The 27,300-nt window shown below is 45.5% G+C and overlaps 1 protein-coding gene across 1 annotated transcript; it reads right to left on the bottom strand.

Annotated features, from left to right (window-relative positions):
- ttll12 (tubulin tyrosine ligase-like family, member 12) lies at window positions 1–26,217 on the bottom strand. Its single transcript, XM_068307276.1, has 16 exons — window positions 26,175–26,217; window positions 24,662–24,738; window positions 24,194–24,385; window positions 23,368–23,525; window positions 22,856–23,054; window positions 21,772–21,931; window positions 17,421–17,554; window positions 10,691–10,767; window positions 10,419–10,535; window positions 8,752–8,946; window positions 6,628–6,739; window positions 4,443–4,594; window positions 2,699–2,780; window positions 1,600–1,668; window positions 851–989; window positions 1–306 (listed from the first exon to the last, which is right to left on the bottom strand). The coding sequence occupies exons 1-16, from the start codon at window positions 26,209–26,211 to the stop codon at window positions 155–157; spliced, it is 2,052 nt and encodes a 683-aa protein (XP_068163377.1). The 5' UTR covers window positions 26,212–26,217; the 3' UTR covers window positions 1–154.
- Window positions 26,218–27,300: the final 1,083 nt, after the last annotated feature.

The following is a 27,300-nucleotide window of genomic DNA, read 5'->3' as shown; positions in this document are numbered from 1 at the left end:
TTTAATCACATTTTATTTTTTACAAAGGCAACTTGATTGAAGCAGGGAGGCAAAAATATTCAATGTTGAATGAGAATGACAAAGTAGAAAAGAAACCAAAAATTTGGTACAGAATGAAGCGCTGCGAGCACACTTTCTACAGTTGTTGAGTTGGTCACATGATCTGTGTGACGGGGCAGTGCTCAGGCTGGTCCAGGAACAGCGTCTGGAACATGTCGTTGTAGAAGTTGGGGTGATAGAGGCAGGCTCTGTCACAGTCTGGGCTGAAGTTCACCTCCAGGATCTGAGGCTGCATGACCCGCTCACCTGGTGCAGGTGAGCAAGGAGCCAAGAGGAAATAATGATGATAAAGGGTGAGGGGGGTGCAGCGATGTAGATATCAATACACAAAAGAACAACATACACAACATATCTTACAATAGTTGTATAAAACCCATGTACTACCAGGGTCAGCAAACCCCGTCAAGTCAATGTACTGAATACATAAAGTGTTGTCATAGTGATCATTCATTTCCCTCTCACCCTCTAAAAAGACTGGAGTGTGTTTACAAATCTACGTCTGAAAACTAGACTTTTGGTTTAGAAGTCCTCAAACTGCATGGAGATCAGCCCTAATAACCCAAAGCGCTAAGACTCTGTTCTTCTTTATTTTATTTTTATCTTATATACTGATCGTAATCCCTGAAGGGAAATTAGCCTCATATTAAAGTAATCAATCACATGCATATAGATGGTTGACTTCCTGTGAAATATTATACAATTTAATCACTTTTTCCAATTTTCTTGCTTTGAAATAGAATGTAGTAGATTGTTTCAGCGGGTTAGAACCTAACATGAAACTAATGCTCACCGTTTTGCCCTACGCTCCATTTCAGCATGAAGTCCACGGCGTAGATGGCCCGGGATGATGGGTAGTGACAGATCCCATAAGGAGCTGGGCGAGACGTAGCTCCCTCAAACAGTTCCCTGAATGCTTTGAACAGCTCTGCCTGTGAGAGGAGGGGGGGCGAGACACTATCAAACAAGGACCTGAATAACACAAAGAACCAGAAACAGTCAGACCTGTGAGGAGATGGAACCTCTGGAGGTCATGATGGACGAGGACACCAATCAGAAACCTGAAGTAAAGTCATTGTTTCTCCTTTTCATGAACCTGATTTGACGCCACAGCTTCAGTGTCCTAACATGAGGACAACGCCTCTGCTTTGCTTTAATACTAGTTTTCCAAGCCTTGAGAATGTCCCGTCTCACGCTGCAGTCTGACAAAACCATGAAGAACATTCCTCCGGACCATCAGACCATCCACCTCCCACTACCCCCCACTCCCAGTGGCGTATTTTCTCTGAATGGTGACCTTGAGTGTCTTCACAGGCATCTTTTAATAAAAAATCTTTATTTTTTCAATTATTATTCAAAAAGAACAAGACATTTTTGGAATGGGCGTGTCTTAGCATTTAATGACTGCCAAGAAAAGAAACCTAGCTTCCATCCTAAGGGCAAATAAATGTCAGGCGTTGCCGCCATAGAATGAAAATCTTTCCTTTGGTGAAATCTGAAGTTCATGAATTACATGGAGAGGTGCCCCCAGTTCACGCCTACCTCTACATCCTTCCACGGGTATAGCGGGTACTGCTCCTCAAACATGGGGATGAAGTCATCATAGTGCACCTGGAGACACAGGTAAACCTTTACAGCCACGGATCCAGACACACCAGTGCCGAGCCAGCCATTAGTGGTCACGTCAATGCTAGTCATGCAAAGTTCACACCAGACAGCTGTGATGGAGTCCACCGGAGACAAACCTCCATCTGACTGAGTGTTCAGGTAATAAATCAGTACAGGAGAGGACAAACATCAGGTGAGCAAACAACAGACCCATAGGGAGAAGAAGAAGAAGGTGAAGGACTTTTTTACAACCACAAAGCCGTCTGCAATGAACCCTCCGGGTACAGGGTGGTGCGCGTTAAATAAAAACACTACAGAGCAGTCTGTGTGTCATCAGTCCTTGTCTTCTGTCTGCTGACATGAGGACAGTGTGTTCAGGTTCATTCAAAGGTCATGTGTCCAAAAAGTTGAGTTCTCCATCTGAACACAGTTAATACAGCGGCTCATACACAACGGTAACGATGGAAATGGGCAAACAATGAAGCTCAAACTTGCATACAATTAAAATGATTCAGCTGACTTTGATGTCAGATACTCAATATGCTAATAGAGATTTTGCTTTGTAGCAAGAAATAACTAAAATAATCAAGTTTGAACAATCTTAATAAATATGAAATATGGAAGATTCTACAAAGAAAACTGGAAATATATTGAATGTTTGAAAGAATGTTCTGCATAAAGAGGAGCTGAGCACCGACACCAGAGGGTTAGACCACTGAAAACAGGAAGTTGCACAGCCTAAAACAGGAAGTAGAATGGCAGAGCCCAGAGGAGAGCTGCTGCTAATGGGCGTGGCTGGTTTATGCAGTGAGGATACCCCAGCTGACAGATGCCCTCAGCTGCCTATCACTGGTAATACCCGTATGTCCAAAAGCATGAGCGCTGAAAGAGAGCTGGCACCAACCCCCTATCCTATTCTTGCATTTCATTCCTAATAAACAGTTATGACACGAAGAGGGGCATTAAATGAGCAACATTTAAAAAAACCACCAATACATACTATGAGCTAACAGGTAGAAGTGTGAAACGGTACCTGCTTCAGCACAACGCCTTCTGCATAGTTCATGACGGTGAAGTGTTTCTGGTAGTCATCAAAGTGGTCCAGGGAGAAGGGTCTAGAGAGAAGAACCGAAGGTCAGGTCCAGGGAGAACACGAAGAAATGCATCATTACTGCCATGAAATGATCAAACCATTCCTGTCCATGCTGTTCTACAGGAAACGGAAACCAACAATCATCCCTAACATTCATTCAAAATGGTCATCCTGTAATATTTGTATGTAGTGGCATTTGACCAGTGATGGAACATCTTCATCCTGTGTGTCACCACTTGTTTCTGCTGCAGACGCACAAGACAGTCCTGAGACTGTCCATTAGAACTAGAGTCTACACTAGAACTAGAGTCTACACTAGAACTAGAGTCTACACTACAACTAGAGTCTACACTACAACTAGAGTCTACACTACAACTAGTCTACACTAGAGTCTACACTAGAACTAGAGTCTACACTAGAACTAGAGTCTACACTAGAACTAGAGTCTACACTACAACTAGAGTCTACACTACAACTAGAGTCTACACTACAACTAGTCTACACTAGAGTCTACACTAGAGCTAGAGTCTACACTAGAACTAGAGTCTACACTAGAACTAGAGTCTACACTAGAACTAGAGTCTACACTAGAACTAGTCTACACTAGAGTCTACACTACAACTAGAGTCTACACTAGAACTAGAGTCTACACTACAACTAGTCTACACTACAGTCTACACTACAACTAGAGTCTACACTACAACTAGAGTCTACACTAGAACTAGAGTCTACACTACAACTAGTCTACACTACAACTAGTCTACACTAGAGTCTACACTACAACTAGAGTCTACACTAGAACTAGAGTCTACACTACAACTAGTCTACACTAGAGTCTACACTAGAACGAGAGTCTACACTACAACTAGTCTACACTAGAGTCTACACTAGAACTAGAGTCTACACTACAACTACAGTCTACACTACAACTAGAGTCTACAATAGAACTAGTCTACACTAGAACTACAGTCTACACTAGAACTACAGACTACACTACAACTACAGACTGCACTAGAACTAGAGTCTACACTAGAACTAGAATCTACACTAGAACTAGAGTCTACACTAGAACTAGAGACTACACTAGAACTAGAGTCTACACTAGAACTAGAATCTACACTAGAACTAGAGTCTACACTAGAACTAGAGACTACACTACAACTAGAGTCTACACTACAACGAGAGTCTACACTACAACTAGAGTCTACACTACAACGAGAGTCTACACTACAACGAGAGTCTACACTACAACGAGAGACTACACAACTAGAGTCTACACTAGAACTAGAGACTACACCAGAACTAGAGTCTACACCAGAACTGCAGACTACACTACAACTAGAGTCTACACTAGAACTAGAGACTACACTAGAACTAGACTACACTATAACTACAGACTACACTAGAACTACAGACTACACTAGAACTACAGTCTACACTAGAACTAGAGTCTACACTAGAACTAGAGACTACACTAGAACTAGAGACTACACTAGAACTAGAGTCTACACTAGAACTACAGACTACACTAGAACTACAGACTACACTAGAACTACAGACTACACTAGAACTACAGACTACACTAGAATGGGAGACTACACCAGAACGGTGTGATTACACCAGAACGGGTCTGCACAAGCCGTCCTGATCAATGCAGAGCAGGGATTGGTGCATTGATTCACACCTGTTAGCGAATCGCAGCCAGAAGACATTGTAGGCGTAGAGACGGAGAGGCTGCACCGAGCGCAGCATTAGCATGTAGCGAGCATCAAACTTCACCATACCCACATCCTCTCTGCGGAACAGCACCGGATCGTCAATGTACTTACACACCACCTACGACAGAAACACAATAAAATGTACAAAGGTTTAAATGTTAAAATAATGAATACACAGTAGAGGTAGATGTGTTAAAGGTGACGGTGGTAGGGACGGTTCGACCTTGAGCCAGTGTTTACCGTTTCTGGGCTCAGACGAGTCGACTTATCATCATAGTTACATAATGTGTTTGCAAAGATGAGCGATTGAGGTCAGCTTGACATAACGTACACACACACACACACACACACACACACACACACACACACACACCACAGCATGGCTGTAAGATTTCAGTTCAGACGAGTTCAAGTTCCAGTGAGGGGGGGGCAGTGTCTCAGCCGTTATGACCCCATGGGTCATGTATTGTTATGTTTGTGTTGTGTTGCAGTGTCTCCTCTCTCCTTGGTTTGTGTGTGTGTTTCAATGAATGAATTAGGAGCAGGTGGTGTCCGCTCGTTGGCTGGCTCGCCTGATTGCTGCTGTACGATTGGTCAGGGGGCGGGCCCCTGACCTATTTGAACAGCCCGCCGACTGCACTCTGTCTCCTCTCCAGCCTTCCCACCGCCAGGAAAAGCCAGCTTGATAGACTGATGTTGTGGTGTTGATGCGGCAATTCGGTGTTTGTAGGTTTTGGGTAAACTAAAGCTGCCTTGTAAAATAGTCTAGGGGATAATTGGAGCAGTTGGTAGGAGGGAGAAGCCGTTTTCTTTCAACCCTTTTCTCCTGTTTTGAGTTTAGATAGTTAGGATAGTACCTTGTTATTTATTTCCCTTTTTCTTTTGTTAGGAAGGTAGGGTTGGTTTAGGATATTTTATGTTTGTTATGTTGGCACCTGTTCTCCCTCTGAGGAAAATAAAACTGCTCTCTTTTTGTTTGAACTTGGCTTACTGTTGTCGCTGGCCTTTTCTTGTGGTGAGAAGACGGGGGGGGAGCGCACAAGCGTGTTGTGTCCAAGGTTCCCCTAGACCAGGGGCATAACAGCGGTAGAGCTGCTGCCCCATGATCGGAGCTCCCGCCCAGCCATCATCAGTGTGAGCTGACGGTGGGAGGTGTCAGCTCAGCTCCCAGCCACTGCCGAGGCGCCCTTGTGTGTGCTCATCTATGCAAGGCTGCAGCACTACAACAGAAGGATGCCAGTGCATTCTCCAGCCCCCCCTGTGGTGAGTCCTCAATTCCGGGGGAAATATCAGCCTTTCATCTTTTTACAACTATCCATCTTTTGTCTTTACCTGATTGTGTGATCATCTCCAATCATCTCGTTAGTTACCGTAGGAAACACTAAATATGGCGTTAGATGGGGCGTTCTGGGGGAAAAAGCACTATTTTGGTAACAACTACACAAGCAGCCTGATCTGTCGTTCGGGTCCCCCCTTCGTGACTGGGTGTGAACGGAGCTGGAACCCGAAATCTGGTATTTAACTCTGACCACTGTACAATAAAGCATCTGTTTGAACTCGGGGGAAGTTCTATTCATTTTTAGCATGTAGGAATTGTCTGAGAGGAAGATTCTAGCAGGGCGCACCCCAAGGTCGAGACCTGTCCCTCTCCCTCCCCCTACATACTGTGTACTTGTATGTATTGTTATACTAATTGAACCCTACAGGCCCCTAGTGTGTTGTGTTCAGGGGCCTGTACACAAACATGTATGTATGTATGCATGTATGGTGCGTAAAGACAATTTCCCCATAGGGGGTTACTAAAGTGGACCTTCTTCTTCTTCCAGTCTCACTCCCAGAGATCTGGTTATATTAGATACGTTTCTGTTGATATTGTCTGTCCGACTCCTCAACCTATGATTTGAATTGACAAATGACTATTTTGTACTCATGTACTTTGTCCTCTCTCCACCACACCAGGCCTCATGTTTTTATCATGACAGAATGTTGGCCTCGTGTCTAAAGAATGAAAACAAGAAGAATTTTCTTTCCTCGTTTACATCAATCCAATCTTTCCCTTTCAAATGTAATTACAGTAAACCATTATAAAACCTGTTTTAGTTCTTTCTTGATGGTTCCCTGAGGTCACCTGCTGTGTAAAGGTGAGCTCACCTTTGGGATGCTCTCTCTCTGTCTGATGATGTAGTCCAGGTTGTTGGTGATGTGTGTGTCCAGACTACGGGCCAGGTTGAAGGGTTTACAGATCCAGGTGTTATCCTGCCCACTGAAACACACACACACACACACACACACACACACACACACACACACACACACACACACACACACACACACACACACACACACACACACACACACACAGTCAGGACACTCAACAGAAGCGATTCGGGATCAAACTATCAACCTCGAGACCAGTGGAAAAGTCAGCAGCACAGGGGGCAGTTTTCAACAGGCCACCCCTGGGTGAAACTGAGCTACCCCCTCTGATGGCTGATCAACCACCCCCTCTGAATGATGGGATGTTTCACCTCAGTTGAGGTCATTCATTCCCTCAGTCTCAGATGCAGTTTAAACCCGTCACTGGCCCCCGCCTTACATTCCTTCTGCGGTGTCTCATCCTCTATACGGTTACTCTATACGGTTACTGATGGTTGTTTATTTAGGGTTATTTTTGGACATTATTAGAACAGACTTCACCTTCATCACATTTGTAACAACAACATCCACAAGATAAAGGCCTGATGGGTAGAAGACATCCGGCTTCCCGTCCCCAGAATCAGTAACGTCTCTCATTACAACTTGGTGTCAACTAATTCATACATTACATTTAACAGTAGAGTATTTTGAGACATTGTTGTTTTGAACTGTCATTCAGTCCCAATAGGTGTGTGTACACACGTCTTTCTGTAAATGTAAATCTAATCATGTTGTTAAACTGTTGGTACAAATCAAATAGTTCTGTTACCTCTGAAGCTCCACCGGTTCAACAGTTCCTGTCTGAACATGAAGATGTAATCTATTACAATGGTGTTAGGTTCAGCTGAAGTTCACAGCAGTGACATGTCTCCTGGGGACAGATTTGTCTTGTTGGGTAGACTTAAAGCGTCTCCATGTGCTGAACTAAAACCTTCAGCAGCCTTCAAACACACTGGTGAACCCACAACACGTGCACGCTTTCACGCTTTCAAGGCCTTTGGAACGGAACTGCACCCCCCCCCCCACAGACACAGCTCTCACACGTTTCCCAGTAGTGACTGGAAATGAACAGCTGTGTCTCTGCAGACCATGAGGACGCTGATTGGCTGCAGCTGGTGGTGAGGTCACCACAGTCGGATCACCAGTAGTGAGGTCACCACAGTCGGATCACCAGTAGTGAGGTCACCAGTCTGATCACCAGTGGTGAGGTCACCAGTCTGATCACCAGTGGTGAGGTCACCACGGTCGGATCACCAGTGGTGAGGTCACCACAGTCTGATCACCAGTGGTGAGGTCACCACAGTCTGATCACCAGTGGTGAGGTCACCAGTCTGATCACCAGTGGTGAGGTCGATTTCACCAGCAGGAGGACGAAGGTGAGCCAAGGCTTCAACTCAGTGTAATCTAACATCTGACATCCAACTTTCATTACCACTCATCTAAGTATCAGTACAATACCCATTTCCTGTTCAATCTGAAAAGGAGAATTTAACAAATGTGTTAACCATTCAACCTGATCTTTGAATAGAGACACCTGTAATTAAATTACATACAAAATGTGTTATTTCCTAGACCTAAAAGGACTAATTCAGTAAAGGAACCTTTAATTCTGTAAAGACTTCCCATAATTTACAGCCGTAAAAAGGACTTTTATTGCATTTTACAAGAGTTCACTTGTGGAATTCAACAGTGGGGGAGGCTCCCCCTCACTGGGTGTGTGGGAGGACCCCCCCCCACCGTTAGAGGACAATTAGAGCCAGTGAAGTCTACCTACCCAGTGAACAAACACTATGTAAACACTAATTCTGTCACTAAAGGCAGAATTCCTGTTAATAACTGACTTAAATAGGATTACATTGTCATTTGAAAAAATAATAACTGTTGTGTAAAATTAATATTGTGATGAAACAATGCATTTGTAACTCTTTTGGATCCCAAACCCAGTAACACGTGTGAGGAATCTTTAAGCAATGCGTCTAAATGAACCTCAGATGTGCTGATTTCACAAACTCTGTATGACCAGGAAGATAAAATCACTCGTGTCGTGTTCTATGAGAAGTGAGGCCTGTGAGTGTGAACCTTTCTTGTCTCTGCTGGTAACGTCTGATGAACTGGGGCAGCTCCAGCTGGAGGCTGAAGGTCTCTGGTATCCAGTCGGGTCTGGAGCCCCCGCTCAGCCGGCGGGACATGAACGCCAGGCAGTCCTTCACCGTGACGACGCATTCACACGGAAACTGGTTCAACATCACGTGAGGACGCTCCTCACTCAGCTTCCTGATGGGGGAGAAGACGTGTCAACGATGGTGTCCTCAATGGGACAGGAAGTCAGAGACCTGAGGTAGACCACCTCAATGGGACAGGAAGTCAGAGACCTGAGTTAGACCACCTCAACGGGACAGGAAGTCAGAGACCTGAGGTAGACCACCTCAATGGGACAGGAAGTCAGAGACCTGAGTTAGACCACCTCAATGGGACAGGAAGTCAGAGACCTGAGTTAGACCACCTCAACGGGACAGGAAGTCAGAGACCTGAGGTAGACCACCTCAACGGGACAGGAAGTCAGAGACCTGAGGTAGACCACCTCAACGGGACAGGAAGTCAGAGACCTGAGGTAGACCACCTCAACGGGACAGGAAGTCAGAGACCTGAATTAGACCACCTCAACGGGACAGGAAGTCAGAGACCTGAGGTAGACCACCTCAACGGGACAGGAAGCCAGAGACCTGAGGTAGACCACCTCAACGGGACAGGAAGCCAGAGACCTGAGTTAGACCACCTCAACGGGACAGGAAGCCAGAGACCTGAGGTAGACCACCTCAACGGGACAGGAAGTCAGAGACCTGAGGTAGACCACCTCAACGGGACAGGAAGTCAGAGACCTGAGGTAGACCACCTCAACGGGACAGGAAGTCAGAGACCTGAGGTAGACCACCTCAACGGGACAGGAAGTCAGAGACCTGAGGTAGACCACCTCAACGGGACAGGAAGTCAGAGACCTGAGGTAGACCACCTCAACGGGACAGGAAGTCAGAGACCTGAGGTAGACCACCTCAACGGGACAGGAAGTCAGAGACCTGAGGTAGACCACCTCAACGGGACAGGAAGTCAGAGACCTGAGGTAGACCACCTCAACGGGACAGGAAGTCAGAGACCTGAGGTAGACCACAGGTTTGTGTCCAAAGGCTCCAGCCCCCAAAAACAAAACAGGAGGTCAAAGACACTCCCACGGCTTTTCAGAAGCATCAATTCTCTGTAATATAGTGTGTGTGTGTGTGTGTGTGTGTGTGTGTGTGTGTGTGTGTGTGTGTGTGTGTGTGTGTGTGTGTGTGTGTGTGTGTGTGTTCTAGGGTTAGACCTATACAACACCACCGATTTAATATCCCTCGCGTATCTGTGCGACTTCACCTCATTACTGATTATTAGTAGGTAGTCATGTGATACCATGCGCTCATTCTATTGGCTGATGGCATCCAGAAGTACACTGCATTCCGCGAGTCTCGGAATGTAGTGCAGTTCTGTGAGACACAAAAGTGCTTTAACCCTTAAAGCCTATTGATCGCGGCCGTGCGATCAGAACACATATAAAGTCTGTCACGTGGATTGAGTTAAGTAAATTCAATCTGGTGAATATTAAGTGTGTATTTGTTGTTAAAAGATAAAACACCAGGCTGAGTGTGTGTGTGTGTGTGTGTGTGTGTGTGTGTGTGTGTGTGTGTGTGTGTGTGTGTGTGTGTGTTGGTCCTGGCCTGTAATCTTTAATGTGGTTGTAACACCACATGACGTCGGCCTCCTCCTCTCGCTCCGTCAGCGTGAAGCGGGGGTGGGTCAGGTGATTCCTCACCTGAGGCAGGTCAGAGTAAACCCTGAGACAAAGGAGACAACAGAAGACTGGAGCGATGAGGGGACCAAGAAGAAGGCAACAGTGAGGGAAAACAGCTCCAGAATGAGTTGACTTTATGTGACATAATCCCATCAAACACCCCGTTTGTCTCCTAATCCCAGCAGTGATGAGACTCACTTGAGGGTTTTGTCCTGGGGAAGCGTGTGGGGCTGGACCTGAACCGGGAGCTGCTCCTGGTTCCCCCTCAGGATAGCCTGAAGAATGAGAAACACAGGACGGATGTTCTCATGATAATACATAATAATAATGAGCACAAAAATAAATGTCGAAGTAAATAGATAAATATTTTATCCCTACAATAACCCTCCTCCAGCAGCATTACTTTAGTGACCGTGATGTTCTCACTCAGGACGATGAGACCAGACATGATAGTCAGACTTCTGACAGGTGTGATGTCACTTCATGTTCCTGCACCATCCACTGTGACTCACACACACACACACACACACACACACACACACACACACACACACACGCACACCATTCGTTCAAACAATCTGGTTCTCTTCTCAGGTGGATGATGGTAAAGGAAAATCAAATTTGTGATTACCATATTTTTCGGATTATAAATTGCTCCGGATTATAAATCGCACCAGCCAAAAAATGCATAAGAAGGAAAAAACACATATAAGTCACACTGGAGAATAAGTCGCATTTTTCAGGGAAATGTATTTGATAAAATCCAACACCAAAAACATACGTGTCATCTTGAAAGGCAATTTAAAATAAAATAGAGAACAACAGGCTGAATGAGTGTACGGTATACTAACGTTACATGACTGACACGCCTGGTAATGTCAGGAACGACGTAACATCTTAAGAGTTATTCAGATAACTCTAGCATAAAGAACATGCTAACAAGTTTACCGAACTATCAGTTTCACTCCAAATCACTAAATCCAATGAAATCTTCATCCTCGGTGTCACTTTTAAACAACTCCCCCAACTCGAAAGGAAGACGATGCGCCGCTTCCTCTTCTACGTCACTCACGTCAGACTCATCGTCAGTTGCAGTTCCAATTATTCCAGCCTTTCTGAATCCCGACAGGATGGTTTCGGTTGTCACTGAAGCCCATGCTTTGTCGATCCATTCAATGACTTCCAGGAAAGTTGCATGGCGCATTCTCCCGGTTGCCGTGAAGCTGTGCTCTCCATCCATCATGCACTGCTCCCACAGGTTACACAAGACTGCCTTAAAGCTCCTCTTCTCGGAGACGTCAAGTGGCTGGAGTGTTTTGGTTAAGCCTCCAGGGATGATGGCAGGTATGGAGTTGAAAACTTTTATTTTTGAACTGTGGCGTGATGTGTGCTCTCATGCTATCCATCACAAGCAGAGCTTTGCGTGCTCTAAAGACGCCATCCGGTCGCTTAGTGTAGCACTTTTATCTCCACAACATGCCAGCACCACTGAGAAGTGTGATTTCTCATGACCAGTTGTAACTACTGTATATTCACACTTTTTTGCCCTTTCTCTGCAACACTTGGGCCCATGGGGATGTCAAAGGTGAGGGGGACCTCGTCCATGTTAATAATATGATCCAGTGTCACGTTGTGCTCACTTACATGCTTTTCAATGAAGTCACGGAAACTGTCGACCTCGGCTTGGAAGTCTGCTGGCAGTTTTGGGGACATTGTTGTCCTTGCTCTGATAGAGAGGCGATTGCGTTGCACGAAGCGGTAAGATCAAGAAGGTCCTCCCACAAAGTCATTTATATTCATCTCCTTGGCAACTACCTGGGCGTGGAGACGCAACTGCACTGCTGACAAACCTCTCCCAGCAGCACGTGGTTCAAGCACCCATGCGCAAACTCATTCCTCCAACTGTGGCCACCTAGCTTTTAGAATCAAGAATCACTGTAATTGTCATTATTAAATACAAAAAACTAAATTTGGTGCTCTCATTCATTTGGTGCAGATACATTAAAGAGAACAGATATGAGACCCATAAAAAGAGAGTAGATAAGAAATAGACAAGAACACAAAAAGAAACAGGGCGAGGAGGAGCGAGGAGTTATTGTGGTCAGAGTCAGAGTTGTCATCACAGATGGTCACCACCAACACTATCTGCACTAGCTCTGCTTCATCACCCATGATGAACAGTAAAGTATCCAAGGGGGCAGGAAGCCTGACGCCCTGAGATGCTGACAGAGACAACAACAAACAACATGGGGGGGGGGGTGGACGAGTGTTGGAGATGTGTGAACACAGCGGTGCTGCCCAGCGGGGTTGTGGCAGAAAGCGGAACAACAGGACATAGTTAGACATGTGTTACAATATGATTGTAGTTCCTGTATTGGTTGTCCGGAGGACACATTTGAATGTAACACTGCTGTGAACAGGGATGCAGTAGAGCGCACGTGTTGTATTTCAGCTGTTCAATGAAGATTACAGGTAAGCATGGATATTGCTTTAACCATCCATTCTGTATAGTTTCGTGTTAGGACAAACAGAACAGAATGAAACATGGGGGCAGCGGTGTCTTGAGTGAGTCACCAACGAGCTAATTAGCCGCGACGTGCAGACGGGAGAGAGGACCGCAACAACAGGTGGGCAGACAGAAGCTGATGTCGGGATGGAAGGACTGAAACCTCCGGCGATGCTTGTTTTGGACTCCAACAACTTAGCAAAGACGTGGAAGAGTTGGAAAGAGGAGTTCATGCTGTATACGGAGCTCACGATGCCTGATGTGGAGGAAAGTACGAAAGTTAAGCTGTTCCATCTCATCGGGGAGAGCAGGAGGGAGCTCTTTGAGACACGACGGCACGTCTGCCAGGAGGACAGTGAGTGACATGATGATGCTGTTCGATAGACATTGTAATCCACAAGTGAACGAGACTGTCAAGAGATAAACATTTTTTATGCGCAACCAAGGAATGGAAGAGAATATTGACAGATATGTCACAGACCTGAAAATGCTGTCCAGCTGTAATTTTGGAAACATCAGAGACTCATTAATTAGGGATAGGATTGTGTGTGGCACAAACAGCTCTACAATGAGAGAGAGACTCCTCAGAGAAGAAAATCTGACGCTGAACAAGTGTTTGCAAATATGCAGAGCTGCAGAACTGTCGAGAGAAAACAGCAAAACTTTGCAAGGACAGACGGTAGAAGAAGTGAATGAGAATAAGGAGACTGTAAACCACGTGGGAGAGAGCCACCGTCGTGGGCAACACCTCTATGCAGGAATGATGATCGACCACACACTGGTTAACTTCTAGATAGACTGTGGAGCAACTTGCAACATACTCCCAATACATCTCATAAACCCTGATACACAGCTGGAGCACACCGAGAAAGTACTTGTGATGTACAACAAAACCAGGATGAGTCCACTGGGTAAATGCAAAGTCAAGATCAGAAACCCCAGAAATAACAGGCTGTACAGATTGGAGTTCCAAGTTGTGGACCAGAATGGAGGAATGCCTCTATTTGGCAGGAAGGCCAGCGAGGCCATGAAATTAATAATGGTGCAGTATGAGAATATACTGACCATTGACAGTATTGGTAAAACAGAACTGAGAACAGTGGGAAGTGTGGAAGTACAGGACATGAACATGATGAAGGAAAACATCCAGGCAGAGTTTGCAGACGTATTTACTGGAGACGGCTGCATGGAAGGTGGATATTGCATTGAAATAAATGATAAAGTACCACCTGTTAAACTGCCAAAACAAGTACCAGTCACTATGATGAAACCTCTCAAAGATGAGCTCACAGATCTGGAGAGAAGAGGGACAATAACTCCAGTAGAAAAGAGCGCAGACTGGATAAGAGGTATGGTTTCTGTGACAAAACCAACGGGAAACCACGGATCTGCATTGACCCAAAACCACTCAATCGTGCCGTTAAGAGAAGTATTTTACCACTCCCTACAATTGATGACATCCTCCCAGAAATGTCAAACGCTACGTTTTTCACAGTGTGTGACGTAAAACATGGATTCTGGCATGTGAAGCTGGAGGAAGAGTCAAGTTACCTCACCATGTTTGCAACCCCATTTGGCCGGTTTTGTTGGCTAAGGATGCCAATGGGAATCAGCCCAGCATCAGAAGTTTTTCAAAGGAAGCTCATGCAGGCACTTGAGGGCTTACCTGGAGTCTACGTCGTAGCAGATGATGTGCTAATCACGAGGGAAGGAGCAACATGAAACTCAGACTCTTTCTAAACAGGTGCAGAGAGAAAAACATCAAACTAAACTTTGAAAAGCTCAGACTGCGACGATGAGCTGTACCCTATATTGGACATCTGCTGACAGCAGAAGGACTGCAGATAGATCCAGAGAAGGTGCGGGCCATCAGAGGAATGCCTCGACCAACAGATGTTAAAGGTGTACAGAGAATGGTAGGAATGGTGAATTACCTGTCAAAGTTTTATGACCACTTATCAGATGACTGTGAGATTTTGAGACAACTGACACACAAAGAAAACATGTGGGAATGGAGTGATGTCCATGAAACGGCATTTCAGAGGTTGAAAGACAAGATAGCAACAACACCTGTCTTGAAATACTATGATCAGGAAGAGGAGTAAACGTAGTGTGACACATCAGAAACAGGGCTAGGAGCTGCACTGACTCCGGGAGGCAAACCTGTCGCATTTGGAAGCAGAGCACTGACACCCACTGAAAGAGGATACGCACAAATAGAAAAGGAGTGCTTAGCTATAGTGTTTGGGATGGAAAAGTTCCACCAACACACATATGGGAGACAAGTGACAATGCAGAGTGACCATAAGCCACTAGAAAACATTCACAGAAAACCACTACTTATTGCACCAAAGAGACTGCAACGTATGCTACTCAGGCTGCAGAAGTATGACTTCCGTGTGACCTATGTGCCAGGCCGAGACATGCTATTAGCAGACACTTTAAGTAGGGCATACTTACCTGAGAGCACAAGGACAGATATTGAGACAGATGTAGAGACTGTGAACATGGTTAGCTACCTACCAATTTCAGCTGAGGGACTGAACTCTATTGGAGCCGCTACACAAGAAGACAGTTACAGGGGCTGACGAAATTAATTCAGGTAGGGTGGCCACAGCACAAAAAAGATATTCCAACAGACATACAACATTACCACTCTTTCCAAGAGGAGTTGTCAGGAAGGCATAGTGTTCAGAGCCGAGAGAGTAGTGATACCAGACAAACTCAGGGCTGACATCACGCAGCGCATCCACTCCTCTCACCTAGGAGTTGAAGGATGTCTCAGGCGTGATACAGAGTGTTTATTGGCAAGGGATGATTGAGTACATACAGATTTTTATCTCAAAATGTGACATATGCAGGTCAGTAGATCCTCAGCAACAGAGGGAAACACTGCATCCTCATGACATGACACACAGACCCTGGGCCAAAGTGGGAACTGACTTGTTTTCGTTTCATAACAAGGACTATCTGGTAACAGTAGACTACTGTTCAAACTTCTGGGACGTAGATTATCTACCTGACACTAAGAGCAGTACAGTTATCAGAAAGTTGAAAGCTCACTTTGCACAACAAGGAATACCAGATGTAGTCATTTCTGATAATGGACCACCTCACAGGAGTAAGAGGTTTAGCCAACTGTGGGAATTTGAACACAGAACTGCTTCACCAGGATACGCTCAGAGCAACGGGAAAGCAGAGTCTGCAGTGAAAACAGCCAAACGACTCATGCTGAAAGCTGCAGCAGCTCGACAAGATCTATATCTAGCCATATTAGATCATCACAATACCCAGCACAGAGACTTTTGAGCAGGAGGACCAGGACACTTCTTCCTGTCAAAGACACTCTGTTAGTGCCAAAGGTAACAGACAACACACAAGGACTCATACACAACAGACGGAGACAAGAGAAATATTACAACCGCACAGCAAAGGACATGGACACTCTTAAAGAAGGAGACAGTGTAAGAGTACAACCTTTTGAGCCACATAAGGTCTGGAAGCCGGGTCAGGTGATTAAACCTGTAAGTCACAGATCTTATGAGGTCAAAACGGAGTCTGGAGGTGTTTTGAGGAGAAACCGTCGTCATCTGAGACGCAACTACGGCACACCAGATACACACACAACAGGAACTGTGTTATACACGCCACAAGACGTGGTGAAACAGGTTCAAGTAGGAGACCAGAAAACTGTCACTACACGGTCAGGTCGTCAGGTTATTAGACCCCATTACCTGAAAGACTATTGTGAGTGATAACATAGTAGTTTGACAGGCTACACATGATTGTGAGAAAAGGAAAAGATGTGTAAGAAGTAATGTTAATGATATGCTATGTTGACGTGTTGTACCAAGAAAACAGGACAAAAGGAACTGTTTATGGATAATTTCATTGTTACAGCTTTGGTGTAAGAGCAAGAAAATACCAATGTTATGTTGCACTGTAACCCACTGAGGTGGTTTTTATTTATGATGCTTCAAAGTAATTTTTCCTGTTACTGATGGACTTCATGCTTTATGTTGAGAATTATTTAATTTTGAAGAGAGGATGTAAGTTCAAGGAAAAAAAAAAAAAGGGAAAGATGTTACAAGATGATTGTAGTTCCCGTATGGGTTGTCCGGAGGACACATTTGAATGCAACACTGCTGTGAACAGGGATGCAGTAGAGCGCACATGTTGTAACTCGGCTGTTCAATAAAGATTACAAGTAAGCATGGATATTGCTTTAACTGTCCATTCTGTATAGTTTCATGTTAGGACAAACAGAACAGAATGAAACAACATGGTTTGTTCGTATCTACGAATGCTTGTAAGTCCAATGTTGAGGACTACTGTACGCCACACTATCTGGTCAGATAAACTGATTTAGAAAAGAAGTACTGTCTGAACACTGTGTAGTTTGTGTTATTTGATTGTCCTCACCTCATAATAAGAGTCTGGGGGCTCGGTGGTGACACTGCTGATGTCTTCTAGATTAAAAGGTATCCATGGCAACAGACGACATCGCCTCAACAAGGGGTCTGTCTCTCCATACGCATAATCTCGGGTTACTTCATCTGCACAAATAGTAAAATAGTAGTGGGTGGTGTGCACATACATGTGTAAACATACAGTATGTAGAGAGACAGATTAGATATACATACGTACATATATATGTATATAAAGTCAGGTTCATAACTATTGGGACATCAACACAAGTGTCGTTTTTGGCTCCATACACCAACATGGATTTGGAATTAAAAGAATTAGATGTGCTTTAACTGCAGATTCTCCCCTTTAATCTGAGAGCTTTTACACCAAACTCTGGTGAACAGTGTAGGAATCACAAAGGCTTACATGTGCCTCCAACGTTCTAAGGGAACCAAAGGTAATGGGACAACTGACTAAAAACAGCATTTGGAATCTGTCAACTGTCAATGTGAGACTAATAGAACTGTCACTAAAACAATGATAATGAAGAAAGAAAATGGTAAAAACATTAGGCGTGGTCAACTTAACTTGACTTCATGGCTATAAAGGCATTTCTAAAATTTTGGGACTCCAGCTAACCACAGTGAAAGTCTTTATCCCCAAATAGTGAAAACACGTAACAGTGGCGAACTTTGGTTGATTATATAGCTGTTAATTTTTGTACGGTAATCACGGAGCTACGTTCTCAGTCACCTGGATGTGAATGGTGACCTGTTGGATAAACACGAGTACAGCTGATCAGAGAGAACTAAACATCACAAAGGATGTGTGGGGAAAAACACACGCTATGTGCAAATGTGACAGAAATCGGTGGAGACAACAGATGAGGATGGAAAGGAGATAATAAAAGCCCAGTGTCCCGACATTTGTCACAATGAGAGATCGCTGGCTAACAATAAGGGGAAGCTAACACAGTAATGTGTTTCAGTGAAACATGGGTACAATCCCAGATAACTACATTTCCATTGAGGGTGTCAAGTGAGTTGAAACCCTTAGAAGGCTAAATCATCAACCAGAGAGGCAGTGACAATTAGTACCTGAGAGAAAATAGGATAATCATAAATCAGTAAAAACATGAACCAATGTTAATCAAAAAATGAACGAGGCGCTATGACCACAGTTCCTTTTACCTCCAGAAAGTAGTGCATCCCTGGGATGCGCTTCAAAAAAAGAGTTGTGCATCCCAAAAGTAATAACACGATATACTGTAGAAGCGAAGATTAAGTTTTGCCAATAGTACTATATATAACTACTAAAGAAAGTTAATTTTAATAAATTTGTTAATAATGACAATACAACTGTTTACGTGGAAATAAAGAGTAAATTGTATATTACTTTTATCGAAATATTAAAGCCTGGTAGTCATTCTTAAAAGTTTTAGAAATTTTTTTTTTTTTTCCCTTTTGCTTTTCACTCAGTAGTTTTCTTTGCCTTTAATTCATATATTCTCCTGTGAACACTGAACCAAGCTGACAGTCTTTTCTGTAATTTGCTTGTGGAGAACTTTGTCATTATTTTGTCTTGGTGCTGACCTTCAGCTGTGCCCCCCCCCCCCCCCCATGGAAACAACTGCATCCATTGTGGTATAAATGTTTGAATTTTTGCTGGTTTTCGCTCGGCTTCTTCTGTGTCTTAATCCGTACTGTCCACAGTAATATCTGTCTCTTTTTTTCTTCATTAATTTTTGAGTGTTTTTATTCAAGAAAGCACCGATTGTCACTTGGTTTTTCTCCAACTTTTGCATCTTTTTGGAGGCATGGTGATAATGTGAGACGAGTCTTGAATTATCTACTTGGGGCGGCAGTAGCTCAGCGGTAGATCGAGTTATCCATTGTTCCAAGATCAGCGGTTTGGTTCTCGCTCCCGCCCAGAAACACCCGGACTTTGAGCTGACAGTGGGAGGTGTCAGCTCACCTCCGGAGCACTGCCAAGGTGCCCTTGAGCAAGGCTCCACCTCACAAGCTGCTCATTTGGGGCGTATTAATAAGGAGCTGCCTGCCACTCTATGTCCCATTGCATGCTTACAGGCCCCCTTGTGTGTGGTTATGTATACCACACACAAGGGTACACACAGGGTAGACACGCTAACAAAAACACTATAACCAGATGTCTTATCAGTATGCTATGATTTACCAGATGACTGTGTGCTATGGGAACATAGGAAATTAAATACAATAAATCGTATGACTGTAGCAAAGATTAGTCAGGATGAAGTGAGGAGGGCACTGAAGAGGATGAAGAGTGGAAAGGCAGTCGGTCCTGACATCATTCTATTCTCCTTTCAGTAACGATTAGGGTAACACGTTAGCATCATCTCACCCCCCGTTCTCCTCCCATCACTGCTGTAGTCCCACTTATCTGACTTATCTGCTGCTGGTGGACTTTGAGAAGGATCTACCTGACACGGACAGACCTCCAGGCTCCATCTGGTCTAATCGGTCCCACTCTGCTCAGGAAGCACGACTCAGTCCTGTTTCCTGTTCTCTGCTGTAAAGTCCTCCAAAAAAACCTACGTCAGTCATACCAGGCTCAGGTCAGAGGTCACACCGGTTCAGTGGCATAAAACAAGTCACCGTTGTTGGGGCTGGGCAGACACAGCTGAGTAATCTGATTACATTCCGGCAGCACTTTTCATCACTTTCCAGTCCTTATTCGTGAACCAACATTATCACCACCCAAAATCAAACGAACGCGCGGAGGCTGGAGAAGAGGATCGCCTCCAACAGTACCAATATAGCATGTTACTCATACTTAAAAGAAACTAAATACGCTAAAAATGTGTCGTGTACAAGTGCAATAATCCGGACTCTAGTGTGGCAGAGTAATGCAGTACTCTTCCATACCACTGGGTGGCACCATGTCGGTGGCAGCAGGTTAATAATGTCCCTGTCACTTTGAGACAAAAGGTGACGGTGATGAAGTTGTTTAAAAGGAGAAATGCGAACCAAGAACTGGGCCCTCAACAAACGTCTATTCCCAGATGAACCCTGAGTGTGAGTGGTGGCAAAAACAAAGACGGTGAACCGGAGGCGATCCAGCGTCAGCCAGCTGTCATTCAACACCACCACACATCACCGTGTTTGGTGCGTGGTGAAAAGATGACCAACAAAGGTCCCAAACTAGCTTCAACGCAATCCTTAAACGAAACACCTTCACTTCAAAACAAGCAACATACAAAAAAATACTAAATACTAATATTAAACTAAATACTAATACTACAACAAAGTATTCAACACATCAATGAACACATTAATACAGGCTGAAATGAACACCTGCTGACCAGCAGAGATCAAACCAATGGATTCTGTTGCACCTCTGGTAACATGTGGAAAGACCAACCAAGTTCCCCCTCACCAAGAAATGGAAAGATGTCAACACTGCTGCATTCTGGGAGATAATTGGTAAACATGAAAACTCCTGAGGATGAGATGTTTCATGTCTGTTCAGCCCCCACTGAATGTGTGACAGCGTCAGGAACCCGTGTAGCTCAGCATCAGTTGTTGGAAAGGACTCCAGGTAGTTTTACTTCATTTTCACATTTTGAGCTACTAGACCTGCCCGACCAAAAGAACTATTTGCAAAATTTTACTTTGCTTAAATAAATTTACATAAAATTAAATATAATGTAACTTTAAATTCTTACTGTGAATCTGTCCAGTTTTTCTGAAATTTAAAACATACAGCAGTTACAGGACAATAAAGGTTTTTTAAAGTTTCTTGAATTTCACTTATTTATTGATCATTTAGAATCCAAATTCGTAATAATGACATTTTTTCCCTCTTAAGTTTTGTTTTTTTCTGAAGCCGATCTGGGTGTGATAACACTTTTCATTCATTCATTCACTTTACAGAATTCTTTTTCTGCTTTGCAGGTCACAGAAGAGCTGCTGACAGTGGGCGCGGCTGGTTTAGCGTGTTTACTGGTCTACTACATACTTCACCAGTTTTCAGGGTGACGCTGCAGACGGCACTAAGCACTAGTTGAGTCTTCTCATCACCAGATTATATAAATTCTGGACTACTTTTTTCACACGCTTTGAACCCTGCAGCTTAAACAACGATGCAGCTAATCTCTAGATTTTTGCAGGCTAACGGCCTACAGAGGGCGCTCTAATAGGAAGTGTAAGAGAAACAGGTGGAGGAGAACGCGACGAGGAAGACGCTACTGCAGTTTGATTGAAACGTTCCATGTCGCACAAAAAGACAGATGACCTTAGAGATCCGTATTGCTGACGTCAATGGATCGACCGACCTTTATTTGTACAGCTCTTAATCACACCAGCAGACATCTCAGAGCCTTTACCTCCTTCCTGCAGGTCCCTCAGGGGCCACAGCACGGAGTAGGCCAGTTTGCCCTCGTTGTAGTAGAAGGGGGCCAGGCCACAGCTGGGCTGGTCCGAGTGCTGCACCTGGGACCCAAACTCGTCCATGATGTACCAGACGGACACCTTCTCTTCTGCAGACTGGACAACACAACAGGACAGGCTGAGACACGTCCGTGTCCAACTCTACATACGTGTACACTCAACCTTCACAGGTCACAAAGGGGGGAAACACGTGTGACCTACCTGTATTTAAAGATAGTTTCAAATCAGTCTGAACTCATGTAACCTTGGTGTGGTTCGTGTCCCTGAAGGTCAAAGGTCGCTCAAGAGCATCAACAGGACAAGAGTGACATGTCTCGTCTGTTGGCGTGCAGCTGTCTGATTGGGTTGTAATCATGACATAGACCAACTACCACACGGACCCCCGTCAGCTCCACACCTGTTCTGATGACTCAGCGGTCTTTGGACCAAAGGTGAGGAGACGGAGTTCAGGGCAGGGGTGGAGGAAAACCACCTCCAACCCAACGGGGCTCAGACGCAGGAACTGGGGGCGGACTTGAGGAGGACGAAGGGTCAGGTAACCCCCGTCTACACTCAGGGGGCTAATGTGGATGTTGTTGAGGACTACAAGTACTGGGGGGTCCTCACTGACAATAAACTAGAGTGGGGGCCAGAGCCTCTTTGTCCTGAGGAGGCTCTGCTGAGGATGTTCTGACAGTCTGTGGGGGCCAGTGCGCTCCTCTGGGGGGGTTAAACCCAACACTGAGTTCTGCTGGTTGGGTTTTCTTCTACGTAGCCAACAGAACGTCAACTTTAAATGAAATTAACTTCATTGATCCCCTGCAGGGGAATCATTTAACAAATGTGATCAATAAACATCTTCCCCGTCACACCAACCCCCCCTGAAACGACCAGATTTATAACCAGCAGAAAATATTGATTTTCAAATAAGGAAAGTCATGTTTTCTTGTTAATCATTAGAGAATGTGAGATGGGCCGTGATGTTCTTCTGACGCGTGGGGTCTCCACCAGGACACCCTGGTGGGCTGGTTTGTGACGTACCCCCTGGGAGCAGTGGTACGTCTGGTTGTGCTTCCACATTCGCTCCATCACCAGCTCCACCGTGTGGGGGTCCGGGGCCTCTCCGTGGAAGTCCACCCCCATGAGGGCGGCCATCCTGGGCAACAAGCCGGGGACCTGGCTCAGCTGAGCCCGGGCGTGGTCCACGCGGTACGTCCAGGCGTGATCCACCAGGAAGACACTGCAGGAACACGGGACAGACGGTCAACCAGTCTGCAGACGGTCCACCAGTCTGCAGACGGTCCACCAGTCTGCAGACGGTCCACCAGTCTGCAGACGGTCCACCAGTCTGCAGACGGTCCACCAGTCTGCAGACGGTACACCAGTCTGCAGACGGTACACCAGTCTGCAGACGGTACACCAGTCTGCAGACGGTACACCAGTCTGCTCCCCATCACCACCGTCTGGACAGTCTGCAGACGTTGATCACTCCAGAGACTTTCATTGTAGAACCAACACACGAAACAAACGGTGTTTTGGACCCAGGAACACACCTGTTGGGGTCTGCAGCGCTCAGCCCACTCCCCCGGGTCACCACCACCTGACAGCTGGTCGCCCTGTGACCCCCCCCATCCTCGTCACCTTCATCCTCCTCCTCCTCCTCTCTCTGCTCCAACCGCATGACTCCAAACACCTCCCCAGCGTCATAGATCTGTGAGGGGGGGACACACCGGTTCCTCTGGTTCACACCTGTCAACCAGTCTAGTCCTCTTTGACTGGGAAACACACACACACCCACACTAGTCACACACACACACACACATACGCACACACACACACACACACTAGTCACACACACACACACACACACACACAGACACACTAGTCACACACACACACACACACACACACACACACACACACGCACACACACACTAGTCACACACACACACAGACACACTAGTCACACACACACACACACACACACACACACACAGACACACACACACACACTAGTCACACACACACACACACACACAGACACACACACACTAGTCACACACACACAGACACAGACACAGACACACACACACACAAGTCACCCCCCCACACACACTCACACACCCACACACTAGTCACCCACACACACACACCCACAAAGTCACACACAGACAGACAGACACACACACACACACACACACACACACACACTAGTCACACACACACACACACACACACACACACACACACACACACACACACAGACACACACACACACACACACACACACACTGCATGCTGCCAGCATCATGCTAACCTGCTAGCATACCTGCCAGCATCAAGCTAACCTGCTAGCATACCCGCTAGCAGCATGCTAACCTGGTCGCGGATCTTCCGCTGCAGGCTCCTCCAGCAGACCCCCGGGACCCCCGCCGCCCGCAGGGCGCCGCCGTTCAGGGACACGAAGACCCGGAACTCCTCGTCCGGGTCCCCGTCCACCACCACCGGCTCTGTCGGCATCACCGCGGCGACGTCACTCACGTGGACCCGGTCTGACGAACCCGGAAGTACCTGCACTTAGATGCGCAGTGCATTGTGGGAGAGATTTAAAGAGACAGTAAAGTTAATTTGAAGTGACATACAGTAAATGTTATTCATCCTAATGGAAAATAGAGGAAAAAGACATTTTACATGTGTAGCATCATCAGACAATCTGAAACTCTGTGCCGCTGCAGCTTCAGCATCCAGTGGTCACGTGGGGTCATAGGTCACTGGGGACCAACACGGCTCGGCCATAAGAACCACTGCAGCTCTAGACGTGATTAACTCCATAAATACCACGGTTACCTGTGAGGTGAACGGTTGCGTCAGCAGAACATCAAGAAGACACAAAGACCAGGACCTGTGGTTCTTCAGAACACCTTCTGAGAAGATAGGAAGGAGATGGAGAGCAGGAGAAACCGGGTCAACGTGACCCAGGACCCCAGGGTCTTCATCAACACCTTACCTCGGAGGATTCAGAGAGATTTGAAGGTAAGATCGTTTTCAGACAACCCATAGTATTTATTCTGAATTCCAAAGGTTTAGTGGATAATTAATTCATGTCTGGAGCTACTGGAGGTGTTGTATAAATGTTTTAATGACCAGATTATCACCTGATTATGGCATCGTGAAAAGTAATCAATATCCAAAGTGATTGACAGGTGATTTTACTGAAGATCTGTGTCACTAAATAAAACATACAAGCATCATGTCAGGCCCTGGTCCTGATACATTAGTAAATATAAGACATATTAATATAGAGTTGTTATTAATTCAACACAGTCCAACAGTAACAAATGGTGGTTAGCTTAATGCTAACATAATATGGAAAATCCCTTTGACGGGCTAGCGCCTTAGCATCGGTAGAGCGATTAACTTTTCCATACACAGTAAACCCAAACAGGACATTATGACCTTCTACACCTCCCCCGTCCTGCCCGCAATCTTAGGTCCAGTCAGCTCATCAAACTCTCCATCCCTACAGCCCCTACTGCCTTTGGTCACAGTGCCTTTCGATTCGCTGCAGCTAATGATTGGAACAATTTTCAAAACTGCCTCAAACTCACTGTCCCCACATCACTCACTGCTTTAAACAAAACCTACATGAAGTTGTAGCTGACAGCTGCTCTTGTTGAGTGTCTCTCTCTCTCTCTCTCTCTCTCTCTCTGTCTCTCTCTCTCCCTCTCTCTCTTTCTCTCTCTCTCTCTCTCTCTTTCTCTCTCTCGGCCTCGTTCTCTTGTCTTGTATTTATTTTTCTTATATTTTCTGTATAGTGTATGTCTTTGTGTTTATTTCAGCCTTCCCCCCACCCCCACACCTCTAAGAGCCACTGCTCTTGGCTCAGGCAGCATTTGTAAATAAGAACCTGTTCTTAATTGCTTGCCTGGTTAAATAAAGGTTAAATAAATAAATGACTAGTTGGAAAATCTGAGGTAATTGATCTGCCCTTAACAGGGGCAATTCCGCCTCGGCGGCTCACCCGCTTCAGGGAAACGGCCCTGTTGCGGGGCAGCGCACCGTCACACGGCGGACTCGGTACGGAGGCAGGGCGGATCCGCAGAGCGGATGCCCCTACCAAGATAGAACCTGATACCGATGATGATGATGAGCTGATCGATGATGAGCTCCGACACACCTGATCCTCATTCAGACGATCAGGTGTGTCGGAGCAGGGAGACGTCTATCCGGGGGGCGTGCCCCCGTGACGAAAACCGGCTATTTTCTGACGTACAACGACTCCACGTCGAAGAGGCGTTTATGCCTGACAGTTATAAAGTTTATAAATTCATTCATTCATTAATTCATTCACGTTCCTCACCCAAGACGCTGACGCCAGTTCTGTCAGACCGGGACATGTAGGGGTTCTGTGATTGGTCAATACATTACGAGCCTGGATGACCGCATGACGTACGCACCTTTCTCCGCCCACAGACGCCGGATGAGGACGCTGCTAAACAAGTTAAATTCTCTAAGTAGACGACACTCAAACCTATATAATATGTAATGTCGTCTTACTGGAAAAATTACATTCATCATAGATGTTAAGCATAAATATGTGATGCTCTTATTTTGGTACTTCCTGTTGTGAGAGGAAGTCGTTCTGTTGTAAGTGTATGTGAATGTGATGGGCTTGACAGATCTAGTGCGGCATGATTACTGTGTGAGTGTTCATAGATATATACTCTGCTCCGCTGATTACTCCTCCTGCGCAGGTCGGGTATCGTAACGATAGATAAAGGACACTTGTTTAGTTGTTTCTGAAATGTTCAATTATGGTAAGTTAGGCTCGCTAACGCTACAGAGCTAGCATCAACGTTAGCTTAAGAGATTCTCAAACGTATTAAGGTAACGAGCTGAAGTTAACTTTAAATTGTGGACGATGTTTTTATGTCTGGGGGGTGGGGAGGACGGAACAGCAGCTACACGCCTTGTTCAGCCAGTTGAATCCAGTCCTGAAGGACCACATGAGGGTAGATTCAGTTCAGGTGTGAGGGGAGCTGTCATGTCAGCCCGAGTAAAGAGTTGTAGGATCATCCATGAGTTCAGACCAATGTGCAGGTGCCTGATTACCTGTGTGTTGGTATTGGCTTGTGGTGGGAGGAGCATCACTATGGGTGTGTCTTCAGAAATCAATAATCAATGCCACTCACCTGTGTTCACCGGTTACTTGTACTTATGGCGTGGGTTGGACTTTTGAAGGCTTTGAACGTCTTCGGACGTACGGTAATGTGAATGCATTTGACATTTTGGTACTCTGTATTATGGTCTGTTTTACGGGCGCTCAGATATGACTGAGTGTCGATCGGTGAGCAGCGATACGATGTTTAGCCTCCGCTGCGGCGGCTGTTTCGTCATGAAGTCATTCATCAGCCACAGCAAGAGAAAATTAGACTTGGACTTAGATTTAGACTTCCTTTTATTGTCATTGCAGAAACTCAGAACAG

This window comes from Antennarius striatus, chromosome 22, assembly GCF_040054535.1.
Source record: "Antennarius striatus isolate MH-2024 chromosome 22, ASM4005453v1, whole genome shotgun sequence".
Lineage (NCBI taxonomy): Eukaryota > Metazoa > Chordata > Actinopteri > Lophiiformes > Antennariidae > Antennarius > Antennarius striatus.
Note: the sequence above shows the minus strand (reverse complement) of the source record. Positions and strands in the feature narration are given on the sequence as shown.